Source organism: Pectinophora gossypiella, chromosome 21, assembly GCF_024362695.1.
Source record: "Pectinophora gossypiella chromosome 21, ilPecGoss1.1, whole genome shotgun sequence".
Lineage (NCBI taxonomy): Eukaryota > Metazoa > Arthropoda > Insecta > Lepidoptera > Gelechiidae > Pectinophora > Pectinophora gossypiella.
Window position 1 is genome coordinate 6634039 of NC_065424.1, and position 13719 is coordinate 6647757.

At 39.2% G+C, this 13719-nt stretch overlaps 1 protein-coding gene across 1 annotated transcript; it reads right to left on the minus strand.

The window, feature by feature from the left end:
* Positions 1-5774: 5774 nt before the first annotated feature.
* On the minus strand, positions 5775-13719 carry LOC126376700 (vacuolar protein sorting-associated protein 28 homolog). Its single transcript, XM_050024253.1, has 7 exons — positions 13593-13719; positions 13439-13499; positions 10392-10587; positions 9254-9355; positions 8209-8343; positions 7165-7303; positions 5775-6682 (listed from the first exon to the last, which is right to left on the minus strand). Exons 1-6 carry the CDS (start codon positions 13597-13599, stop codon positions 7172-7174), a joined length of 633 nt encoding a protein of 210 aa, XP_049880210.1. The 5' UTR covers positions 13600-13719; the 3' UTR covers positions 5775-6682; positions 7165-7171.

Sequence of the window (13719 nt, forward strand, 5' to 3'; positions counted from 1 at the left end):
GAAAAACAAAATAAGAAGGTATGTATTTAAGCACTAGTTTATCATCGTCCTGTGCTTCCAACACACACATACACACTACACTAAGGACATACATATTACTTATTAAGGCCATTGTACTGTGTTCATGCAAATAAACGATCTATCTATCCAAAAAGCTTTGTCGTCCTATAAAAACGTCATCTACGTAAGATGTGTCGTACTCCTCACAAATTCATCACCAAACTTAAAAAGTAACTCTGTCTGTCTGTTACCTTTTCACGCTTAAACCGCTGAACCGATTTAGATGAAATTTGGTGCGGAGACAGCTTGAGAACAATTATCCTCCCCACCCCTAAAGAAATGGGCAAAACGTGTCGCTCTGGATAACCGAAGCATATACCGGACAGTTCATACAAATCACCTCGTTTTAGACAAATACTACACATTGATAAACGATTGAAGACTAAAGGAAGACCGAGGGGTGGGGGGGGGGGGAATGAGGTAAACCTAGCTCAGCCGCTGGTGGAGAGCGGAGAGTTGCCGTTAATAGGTATTATTCTTTATTCTATGGCCGAAGTCAACGGAAAACTAGTGGGTAGATATACTCGTAATATAATAAGTTGAAAACACATGTCACTTACTTCTCCTTCAAAAGCCTAACCAGAGGGCTCCATTTCTTCGAAAACTGTGTTTTGTTACTCCTCCATTTATCTTTGACTAGATCACTTATTGACGCATTGACAACCTTCAAATACGCGCAGCCGTTTGTGTATGAATCCACCAAGAGTTGGTCAAAGAACTTTGGTACGAAGTCTGTGAGACATTTCTGCACGTTGTATATGGATATGTTCATGTCTTGAGCGTGTAGTCGCGTCTTTATTTCGACGATTGTTACGAGACTGTCCTGCATTGTCTCGTTAAAGCTGGGGGCAGGAGCGTTTACTGTTAGTCTTCTTCTATCGTGTGGGCTATGAGGTGGACTACCTCATCAACCCTGGTGTCAGGGTTATTATTGAGCCGCCAAAAGCCCCTGACATGACTCATGTTTACATGAGCCTTTAGGCTTACGTACTTACTTACATCAGTAGTAACGGGGACCAACGGCTTGACTGGCCCGAAGCACGGGTCATCTTATTTTCGGACAATCGGGTGATCAGCTTGCAATGTCCTAACCAAACCACGGCTCATGCCTCCGGATCTTGACCCCAACAATCTAGCACTGGACTACAGAGTTACTTTTAAGTATTAAGTCTGAGTGTCTGAAAGAAGGGCCGGGTTTGAGAACCCGGACGGGATGAGTCCCGTCCATACTGATGTTAATAGTTAACTTTTCGAACGCCGGGACGCAATCTGAATCAGACACAATGTAAAGTCTATTGTGACTGGTATCTGGGCAGATGACAAGTTACGGTAGTATTTGTGATAAGTTGAAATCTACATGTCTAACTGTAGATAAGTAGTTATCAGTCCAATAGATAGCGGCCTCCGTGGTCCAGTGGTTGAGCGTTGGGCTCACGATCCGGAGGTCCTGGGTTCGATTCCCGGTGGGAACATATCACAAAAATTACTTTGTGGTCCCTAGTTTGGTTAGGACATTACATGCTGATCACCTGATTGTCCGAAAGTAAGACGATCCGTGCTTCGGGAGGCACATTAAGCCGTTGGTCCCGGTTACTACTTACTGATGTAAGTACGTAGTCGTTATATGAGTCATGTCAGGGGCCTTTGGCGGCTCAATAGTAACCCTGACACCAGGGTTGATGAGGTTGGTAATTCACCTCACAACCCACACGATAGAAGAAGAAGAAGTCCAATAGATGGCGTTGGCATATGGTCCACATAGTTCGGAAAAAATTGGATATGTTGAGGACCCTGTGGTGCAATGGTTAACAAGCTCGTCACGGCTTGACAAGAGCTGGGGATTCAGATCCCGTTCAAGTCAAACTTTTTAGATTTAATTTTCTCTTTGTGAGTTTCTCTACGTACCTACTTACTGATAACATAACATAACGTAAGCGCACGACGAAATCCCAATGGGGTAGTCAGAGGTGCATCCCACGCAAGATGAACCAAGTACCCACACCTCACTGAGCTTTCTGTTAGACCAACGTGATAGGCGGTGAGCCGTATCGACGCCTATAATGGTCGAGCCGACTACGTTAGTGAAAACTGTACTTAATATAAATTACTAAGTCATTAAGTTACAGTTGGTTTGTGGTAAAGTTGAAGAAAAGAGAACCATATTGAAGACTATAGAGAAGCGGAGAGGAAATATGGACATGATTCATTTATAACAAACATCATAGAAGGAAAAATTGAAGGGAAGAGAGGAAGGTGTAGACCTAGGAGAACATTTATGAAACAAATAAAGAGAAGGTGCAGGTCGTGTCGTATCAGGAGGTGAAGGATTTGGCGGGAAGAAGAGAGGAATGGCGATTACTCCACCGACAAGAGCGCAGCTCTTAAATAATGAGAGAGAAGTCATTAAGTCTGGTACCGGGATTAGAGCCGGCGCTCCCCGTTTGAGAAGCAAGCCGGTATACCACAGGACCACAGTGAGTGACCCATGGATGGGTGCTATAAAAACAAAATCCTTAAGGGTTTAAAAAAAAGCCGCTCTTAACTCACAGTACCCCCTGATGCAGATATGGTTAGCTACCTAGAAAACAGTAACAAAAACCCTTAGGTATCTTCCCTTATCGAGTTTTATCTTACAATTTGCACATAAAAATCTGTCTTTTTCTGATTGGTTATGTCTTAGGAAATAAGGTTGTACCTTATTATATTTTTTTCCTGGCTTCGGAAGGCACGCTAAGCCGTTGGTATGGGCTACTAGCCAAATTACCTCCACCAACCCGCATTGCAGCGTGGTGGAGTATGCTTCATACCCCCTCCGGTTGATTAAGGGGAGGCCTGTGCCCAGCAGTGAGACGTATATAGGCTGTTTAGTGTTTATGTTATGTTAACTCACAGTACCCCCTGATGCAGTACGCAATGCGCCACAGCCACTTCATCCGGCAGCTCATTGGCACATCTGTCCACAACGTTGAAGTTACGAACATCTTCGAAGTTCTTTATCACATTTTGGAACTGCTCTCGAATTTGCACCAGCTTCTCTATAGGATCCGTTAGACAATGTTCTACTATTTCTATGATCTAGGAAGTAATAAATTAATACATTGTTAGTGAGGTAAACCAGGGCCAGCGGCGGTCCTAGGGCGATGCGAGGTGTGCCACCGCACCGGACACCGAAATGGGGGGGGGGGGGGTCAAAATCAACCAAGACTGGTTCACCCTGACGTATCAGTAAGATGATCCGTGCTTCGGAAGGCACGGTAAGCCGTTGGTTACGGTTACTACTTACGATGTAAGTTAGTAGTCGCTATGTGAGCATTGTCAGGGGCCTTTGGCGGTTCAACAGTAACCCTGAGTTGATGGGGTTGGTAATCCTCCCGACCCACACGATAGAAGAAGAAGAAGAAGTTACTATTATCTAATCTGAGGTGTTAGTGAAAACTGCACTTAAGATTTTATAACTCATTGGTGCAAAGCCGGTACTGGGGTTCGACCCGCCGCACCCCGTTTGAGAAGCAATCCGGACAGGACCACAGGCAAAACTTACCTCTTCCATAGAAATGGCATAATTTGTGAAATCATGAAAATATTTCACTTTGTAAAACTTTATTATTGCAGTCCTGAGTTCCTTTCCCATTTCGTCATTCATTATTTTGGTCAAATCTAAGAAAGTGTCTATTGCCAGAAGAGATTTCTTTTTTAGAGCATCATAGTTCTTCCTGCCGTCGTCAAACAATTTCTTTGTGACTTTAAAAGCTTGAGCTACTAAATGGTACTTTTTGTCTAGATTCTTAAATGTCTCTGTTGCATTCTAAAATGTAACGAACTTCATAAATGATTAAAATAAATCTTTTTAAAGTTATAAAGGCGAGTTCAGTGGTTTAGAGACAGGCTTTTTGGCGGGAAACGGGAACGGGACAGTTGCTTTCTTCATTGAATAATCTAAATAATTAATACGAAGTGGTGTTTTGTGGTTAATGATCGCATTAAGTTAGTCGGAAGACATTCGCGAGTGTTATTATATTGGAGTATTCAATAAACAAAGTGTATCTGTCTATTTTCGCTTCGTGCCAAGAAGCCGCTTCATAACTCGAAAGTTTATGCGGACTTTTGAGTTAATTCGTTTGGGGTTCGGTTTTCATTTCATCAATCATCAGAAAAAAAAATACGTAAGACATGGCTGTATGGGCATATTTCCCTTTGCCTTACCCTTCGGGGAAAACCAAAACAAAAAAAAAAGTTTAGAGACCACGCCCGGGAATCGAACCCGTGACACTACGATCTAATTCAAAAATATCTTTATTCAGTAGGTAACATAGTACACTTTGAATCGTCAATTTTTACATAACGAACGTGTCATCCGCCTAAAACTACTAAGTCACGCATTCTCCAAACAGGACTATCACGGATAAATCTCTCATCGAGGGAGAACTTAGCGCTCCCCATCTGTCCGGCCAAGTAGTTAATGCCATCTGTGGCAAATTATAATACAGGTTAAAAACTTTTTTTTTCATTGAAGTGACTGAAAGTTGTCGTTTTATTAGTTTTGTCTCTGCTCAACTCCATTGCATTTAGGCCGTGAGTATGCACGTCAAATATCAAAGAAGAACAAATTGTATACTTACAGTTTCTAAATTGAACAGTATACAGTAAGTAAACAATATACAAACGAATGCTACAAAAAAATCACTAGATCTAATACTTAGATTCATTCTAAACTATAATTCGACTATAAGAATAACTACAAATTCTTTTTGATAACGAATTCTGTAGATTTTTAAATTCATTTGCATTACAAAAAGTGTAATTTATTTTTTACATTTTATTTTTTTATTGTCACATGTAATGTAAAAAGATTTTAACTAAAAGTGCAGTGAATGATTTTATTTTTAATGACACTGTTATTGTTGTATGAGAAAGCAAAAATAATTGAAATTTTAATTAACTTTGCAACAATAAAATACTTATTTACATTGTATCTTAGTTAGGGCGTTTTCAAACTACTCCGAAGTTTTTTTTACGTGACTTTTTGTAGATTTGAATTATTTTGAATCAAACTAAAAAAAAATATTATTTTTTGAATTATTTAAATTATTTTGGTCTTTTTGCTCATATCCAGTTAGAACTTACATAAGTTGGCGACATACAATAGTTCTAACTGAATATTTACAAAAAGAAAAAAATATTCCACAATATTTTTGCGTTTACAGTGATGGCATTAACTTCCGGCAAAGAATAGGAAATAATACTACGTATAGAACGGCAACTCTCCGCTCCCCACCAGCGGCTGAGCTAGGTTTACCTCACCCCCTCGGTCTTACTTTAGTCTTCAATCGTACGGCGTCAGACGTCACACACACAGATACGCGTGTACGATAACGTCAATGTGTAGAGTATGTGCAAAACGAGGTCTTTAGTATGAAGTATCAGGGGTGCTTCTGGTGTTCGAACATCTATGTGGCGGACTCAACTAGTTCCGCCCACATACAACAGATGGTGCCACCATTCAATAATGCAGTCCTGAAACGCGCAAGCAAAGTTTCCACAGCGCAACGCATATATACAACTTTCAACATGACACCGTTGAATCGTCGATCCAACTTGTGGCTAGCGGGGTACTATGCTCTGTTTGGTACCCCGAAAACATCCTTTGGCGGCAGCACACCCTCGCCGCCAAATCTACACTAAGGTGAGGCTACATTAAATAAAAAACATCATAATTATGTTGCCATATAAAATGTAATTTAATATAACTTATTAATAATAACATTAACATTATGGTATGTACCGTATTGTCTCTAAATTATGTGAGATTTAATATAAATAGGTTCCACAACAATTTAGGTGATTATAATTATAGGTCCATTTTGCAAGAGGGCTTGTTTGCGGAATAATAATTGGCTAGTGTCCTAGGTCAAAGATAAATTATGAAGTTCTGATTACAAAATAAAGACAGACAAAAAACTGAATTTTAAAAAAGAAAAAATGTAATAATAAGTGCGACATTTTGTCACGTGTTTCTATGACGTCCCATTTCGTGTCTTGACGATTGGTAAAAAGTAGTATTCGACTAGTTGGAAACTACCGTATTAATATATTCAATATATTTTTTTTATAAAATGGCAACACTTTGTGTGGTTGCTACGATAGTGTGGCGCCTTTGCAGGTCAGGTTTTTAAATTGAATAGGAAAATATCTTAAATAGCATTCCATCCTCAACCGAAGGTTGTCTGGAAGAGATCGGTTTTAGCGATAAGGCCGACTTAGCCCACATTTAGTTTTTAATTTTTCCTTGTATAAGTACCTGTTTCGTGTTTGTGTGCAATAATGTGTTTATTCATTCATTTCATTTTGGATTATATTTTGCTTGATATGGGTTTTTCTCAAATGGCCTTGTGTTGTGTTACGTAATTAATCTTTTGCCTTTCCAGTGACATACAGTTTTTTTTATTAAAATATAAAATCACAAGCCCCCTCACTGGGACTAAAGTCTTCTCATAACCACATTTGGTATGAAAAGGAAATAATTCGTGTAATTTACAAAAGCATTAAGTTAAATATTGTATAAACAGTGAAGTGTATAACAGCTACTTGAGATAGTGACACAACACTTTTGAGCACTCCATCTCTGAAACAAAATTATTTCACACGTAAAGCACTTGTTTATGGAATCGCGGCGGACGAGCGGTGAATTCAAACATATCGCGGTGTATGAAAGCGTTTAATGCAGCGAATATAAATGTCAAAATCTTATATTTCTTTTGGACTTATTTTCGATTTTTATATACGAACTTAAGAAACTTTAAGTAATAAGTAGTAAGTAATCTTCTTAATGTAATTTATCTCCCTAGCGTTATCCCGTTTTTCACAGGGTCCGCTTACCTAATATGAAAATTTGACAGGTCCGGATTTTAACAAAAGCAACTGCCACAATCTGACTGTAATCTTTTAAATTTAGATTTTCTTTAATTGTCTGCTCCATACCCCCTCCGGTTGATTGAGGGGAGGCCTGTGCCCAGCAGTGGGACGTATATAGGCTGTTTATGTATGTATGTTAATTGTCTGACTCAATAAATATTATTATTATAACCTACTCTAAAATCAACATACCTGGTTCTCAATCCTTGTGCAAGAACTTGTTGAACGCCCCGTATGAAGACTCGAGGTCGAACACCAGCTGTCGCACCTGGGATTCCGACAGCTCGTCTGACGCCGACATCTCTGACAGCTTGTCCAGCCATTCTTGTACCTGTGGGGTGGTGGCCAGTTAGTGGAGAATGTTTGACTGAAATACCACCAGCATAGAGTAAATACGAATACTACAGTACGAACAAAGCTAACCAACAACAGTGTTTTTGCACGGTAACTGTCAACCCCGCACCAATGCGTGGTTAGATTTACCTCACCCCCTCTGGGTCTTACTTTAGTCTTATACTAGCGACACGGTAAGTAGGACGTTCTGACGTTTGTCCCGCGCACAAAACTATATCGACGGTGCGGATTGCTGTACTTTAAAACTGCTAATTTAAATGGTCGTAAACCGTTAAGGAGTAAGGGGGAGCGCGTGTGAGTGTCTCGCTCACACTTGCGCGATAGGCAGAACACGTTAAAATGTCTTTTTTTTTGTATGAAGTGTCCGGCATGAGCCTGCACATTATTGGCTAGTTAGTGGAGACTGTTTGAAAAAAGACCACAGGAACAATGTAACAAGTTTTGTTCTACGCTTAGTTGGAAGAACGTTTGACTCTCATTGTGAGGTTGCAAGGTCGAATCCCAGCGCAGGCCTAAACCAATATGGTCTAGGAAAACATCGTGAGGAAACCCACATACACGACAAATGTGTTTCGGAGGTATGTGACCTAACCTGTATTGGGCTAGTTTTTCCTTCATGAGAAGAGAAAAACCAGGCTTATCAAATCTTCAGGTCCGGTGAGCGGATAAAGCTACGCTAGATGATGATGATGACTTTAAGTACGTAGACGCTACATGAGCCCATGTCTGGGGCTTCTGGCGGCTCAATAATAACCCTGAAGGGTTGGTGAAGTCTAGTCAATGCTGGCTAAATAGTGGGAAACGTTCAATATGGACAATAGTTAATTTCGCGAAGGAAGTAATATTTGGCGGCAAGGTGTCATTAATAAAAAACCAACATACCTTGAGCTTCCCCTCGAAGTTATCCGGTAGCATAGCGAGGCGGTCCATGGTGTCGCGGAGGTCTCGCAACTCTGGTTGGATCATGTCCATTGCACGAAACTCGAGACGCAGTTTGTCCATCAGTGTGATGAATAGCTGATGGGGAAGAGTTGATATAGCAATGGTTTTCGAACTTTTTTCAAATTCATGTTTGGATCATAAATGATTATCACATGCTTAGTGGTGAAGGAAACATCGTGAGGAAACCCATATACCTGAGAAACGCGTTTTATGTGACCTAACCTGTATTGAGCTGGTCTTTTCGGGTTCGGAGGTCAGACAGGCAGTAACGTCTGTAATAAACCGGACCTCTCAAATCTTCGGGTTAGGTAAGCGGACCCCGTGAAATCAGGATAGTTAAGATACTGGCTCAAACATAAATTATAAAAATAATTATTTATTTCGTTTTATTTTGGTGCAATAAAGTATATTTGTAGGTATAAAGTATTTGTAGTTTGTGTTTGAAGTAAGATTGAGAAGGGACTGTTAAGTTGGTCTGGACACGTAGAGCGGATAAAGGATAATAGGATTACGAAAGCGGTATAGAAAGCGATGGTTGGTAGTAGGGTTGGCAGAGGAAGATCTAGAAAGACGTATATTTACCAAATTGGAGATGTCCTTAGAAAAAGTTTAGTACGATCTACTCTGAACCGGCGTGCGTGTATGAAACGATTGATGAATGTAGAGGAAGTAAGAGAAGTATGTCAGGATCGAAGCAAATGGAATTCCTGATCTCTGCTTCCCCTGATGGGAAATAGGCGTGAGTTTATGTATGTATGTATAAAAGTACAGACATTACAGGCTGATCGGCTGATTGTAAGATGGTCCATACTTCGGAGGGCATCTCGACTATTATTTAAGTAAGTATGTATTCGTAACATGAGCCTGTCAGGGGCGTTTGGTGGTTCAATAGCATGACACCAGGGTTGATGCCGATCTTTGGTCTCACAACCCACACGCGAAAAAGACCCCAGTGGAAAATAAGCCTAAGATGTTATATACTTACAGATACAATTTCAGCGATGTACTTGTTGGTGTTTCCTTTGTCATCCTTGATCAGGTTGGGTTTGTTCTCGCGTATCCGCTCCAGAGCAGCTGGGCAGTCCAGCTGTAAAGATCAGAATAAAAAAAAATAAGATTAAGCGAGCCATCGAACAAACAGATAACGTCAGAGTCAACATCGCCAGAGCGATTGTAACTATCTTTTTCACCATAGATTGTGTGTTCGGAACAACTAATACCGCAGATTTATCATAGATGGCGTTTATCGGAGCCTGAAACGCGCTAATGAAGTTCTCACAGTGGTACACACATGTACCACTCCCAACGTAACACCGACGAATCACTATCACTTCTGAAAGATGATTTTTCAAAAAAGGAATTTACATGGTTTTGCACTATAAGGGTTGAACCACATCTGTCAGAACTTTTCTATGCTTTTATCCTTTTCTGTTAGTCAGAACCGTTATTTGCTAGAGCGAGCTCGGGTGAGAACCCTCAGCGCTCCCCCCTTTAGTCCAGCCAAGTAGTTAATATCATTTGCGGCAAATCTACAATAAGTCATGTCAGAAGAAAAAAAAATCTAAGATGAGCTAAAAAGCGACTGCACGCTATCGCCTCGTCGATTGCGGTTGTTCCCTCTCGCTCTAGTAAATGACAGTTCTGACTAACAGAAAAAGAATAAAAGCAAGCAAGGAAAGTGTTATGAACCCTAAGGTGACGATATAAGTTATTTTATGTTCAATCAATAATACTTTATTGCACAGCGACATATACAAAGGACATAAACATACGAATAAAAACAAGCACAATAGGCGACCTTATTGCTAAACAGCAATTTCTGCCAGGCAACCTTAGGGTGAAAGAAGTTTATGCATTGGAGCATGGAACCATAACTACAAAATACCGTAAATAAATATATATATAAATATACATATATACACTTTACACACATATACATAAACATACATACAAATAGCCTATACAGTATATGTATTATATTGGTATTATATTGTATGTATTATATAAGGAGAATAAGACACTTCCAAGTTATGCCTGCAGGAAAAGCGCCTTCACTCTTGCTCTGAAAGAGACCAGAGAAGGAGCCCTCCTGACAGCCTCAGACAATTATACTATGAACTCACCCGGAACTTAGCAACGAAGGCATCAATCGTAGGGAACTCATCGGACTGCACCTGCTTCCACGCCACGCGGTATTGCACGAGCAGCCGGCTGCACGCGGCCGTGTATTCCTGAGCGCGCACGCAGTCACGCATGTACGCCTTCTCTAAGTGCTGGAGAGTGCTTACTACGGCATATAGCTCGGCCATGTTGTCGTGCCTGGGGAGAATTACAATTAAAGATATGATGGATGTACCTCTGACTACCCCATTGGGATATAGTCGTGAGTCGTGAGCCTGTGTGATGATATATGACAGAAGAAAATGTATGTATATTCACTGTGGGTGGTCCTGTGATATTCCAACTTGCTTCTTGCACCAATGAGTTGTTGAGCTGACATAATTGGCTCGACCATTATAGACGGCGATACGACTCACCGCCTGTCACATTGGTCTAACAGAAAGCTCTGTGAGGTGTGGGTGCTTAATGATTCATGTTGCGTCGTGTGTTATTTTTTTAGGGTTAAGTAGGTACCTACAAAGTAAAAAATATATTAAAGTTAAAATTTTATACCTAAACAGAGGCTATAATTTGCAACAGATGAAATTCTGAGATGCTCGGCAAGCTACAGAAAACTTAAATCTTCATACAAATAATATACATAATTTAAACTCATGCAAATCAGACCCTGGGATACATAAACATACATACATACATAAACTCACGCCCGTAATCCCAAATGGGGTGGGAAGAGCCACAAGTAATCAAAGATAACTTGCAGCCACTGTTGATACGAAGTCCTAAGATGGATATGATGAACCTTATGGTGATAAGGGATCAGCCTATCGCCCATAACATTAGTCCATCATGTTAGAGGATGCAAAAACACATACATAAACTCACGCCCGTAATCCCTAATGGGGTGGGCAGACCCACAATCAAAGACAACTTGCAGCCACTGTTGATACAAAGTCCTAAGCCATCTTAGGTTACCATTAGGTTGCTCATATCCCTATAATATGATTATGTAGGTTGATGATATACGTCCCACTGCTGGGCACAGGCCTCCCCTCAATCAATCTGAGAGGGTACGGAGCATACTCCACCATACTGCTCCATTGTGGGTTGGTGGAGGTAATTTGGCTAGTAACCCTAACTAACGGCTTAGCGTGCCTTCCGAAGCTAGGGAAAAAATATAAAAGGTACAACCTTATTTCCTAAGACATGATCAATCAGAAAAAGGCAGATTTTTATATACAAATTGTAGGATAAAACAATAGGGGAAGATACCTAAGCATTTTTGTTATTGTTTCCTAGGTAGCTAAACATATCTATTTGATCAATTAAATTATTGTTACAATACATTACAAATTATTGTTATAAATACTGGTAAAAGCATTAGGGTGTTTACCTGTAGTATGAAAATGCCCTAATGCTATTACTCTAACCTCGTAAGCCCTGGGGTCCTCTGAGAAGGACCAAATAATTGTAGTCATAAAGGCCGAAGGTTTTGAAATAGTTTGTTCTAATAATCAACGAAGGTACTTTTAAAAGTACCAAAACTTTGCCTGTCAATTTAATTCAAACCTTTGCGCCGATTGAGAAAAAAAGTATTTTGTCTATGAACTAGTTCATTCAATTTCGTGAATAGGTGGCTTTAATAAAAAAGAAATATGTATCACTTGTCGTAATTTGTCATTTTATTGGTAAAGATGGTGCGCACACGGCGACGAGGTAAAAAAAAATCAAGTCAGTAATCGAATTTCGTTGTTTTTCATACACATTATTTTCAGAAATCGCAGGCAATATAATAATCAACAACATGACATAGTTATTTTATCAATTTCGTATTGATATCGTTAGCAATATGAAAGCAAACTTTTATAGTCCTTTGCAAGGGACTTTAGGTGTCATGTCCGGATATTTTTCAAATACTTTTTTAAATTGTTATATGTGATTAAATCATACCGATATAGACTGACTTGCTTACGTGATCTTATTATTAAAAAAAACTACCGTCTTCATTTTATTTCCTTTTTCCTTCTAATGATGATCTAAACTGACACCATGAATTAATTTCTTTCCTAATAATAAAAACCTAATGTACTTCCAGAGGGACTAATCACAAACTACATCATAAAAACTAAAACTCGTTACTTGTTTTATATTTAAATATGTAAGTATATACACATATTTATGACGTACAAATAGGTATGTATGTTAATGAAAAAATATACAACCCTTAATAATAATAATATTTTTCAGATTTTACTAAAAGTAGTGACTTAAACCGGGAGTCCTTCTGGAAGAACTAAAAAAAAAACGTAATTTTTTCAAAAATGTCTTCTATTCATCCTTACATAGGTCTCCACTTAATTTGAACCCGATCGGATAACTCTAACACTTTAAAATTTGTACTTGAAGTGCTCGGCCTTTACGACTACAAAAATTTGGTCCTTTTTAAGGTACCACCGTCGTTTATTACTTCGAAATCGTAATTATGCTTCGGCGTTACGAGGCTAAGGGTGTTTTTTCACTTCTACTTTGTGTCCAAGAATGACAGATAGCAGAAAATAACTTAGGGTGGTATTAATAAACAAATCTCAGCTGAGACTGCCCTCAAGATCATGCTCATGTCCCTGTTTTTTTATAAGAACTGTAACATTGATCATGCATGCATGATCTTGAGGGCTGTCTTGAAGCTGAGATTAGTTTATTAATACCAGCCTTAGAGACAACAGATGGATGTGGTGTGAACACTAGTTCACACACTAGTGTCATCTACCATACAAATACTGAATCGGATAAGAATCTGAGTAGTGTGAAAACACCCTTAGAGATGTTGGATGACGGATATTGGATGCAGTGCGTAAGATACCTTACAAATAATTCTACGACCACTTCAGATTCGTTTTTTGACGGTCTTGAATCAGATAAGAATTGGTTGTAGTATGAAAACCTTAGAGAAGTACATGAGCACTTTATTTTAGGGAAAAAAACTTTGCTGCCTTTTTAATTAGAAGACGTATTTTAGCATTAAAATAGTATTATTTATTTGAAGTCTACATACTTTTCACGTTCTCTGGCATTTCTGTACAGTTTCACTTCCTCATACAACTCAGGCCTAGTATCTAAAACAAATAAAATTACGTTTTTGTAGCAAAACAAAGGACTCTTCAAGGGCTTGTGCAATCATTTCATTACTTTTTTCACTGTTAATGTACCTTGCATTGTGGATGTGTAATCTTTCACAGTTTACAATTTTAATTCTACAGTTAATAAGATACGTATTTGTGTTTTTCAATAAATAAATTGAGAATTTTGATGACAAATCCTCCTTTTTTTTTTTTT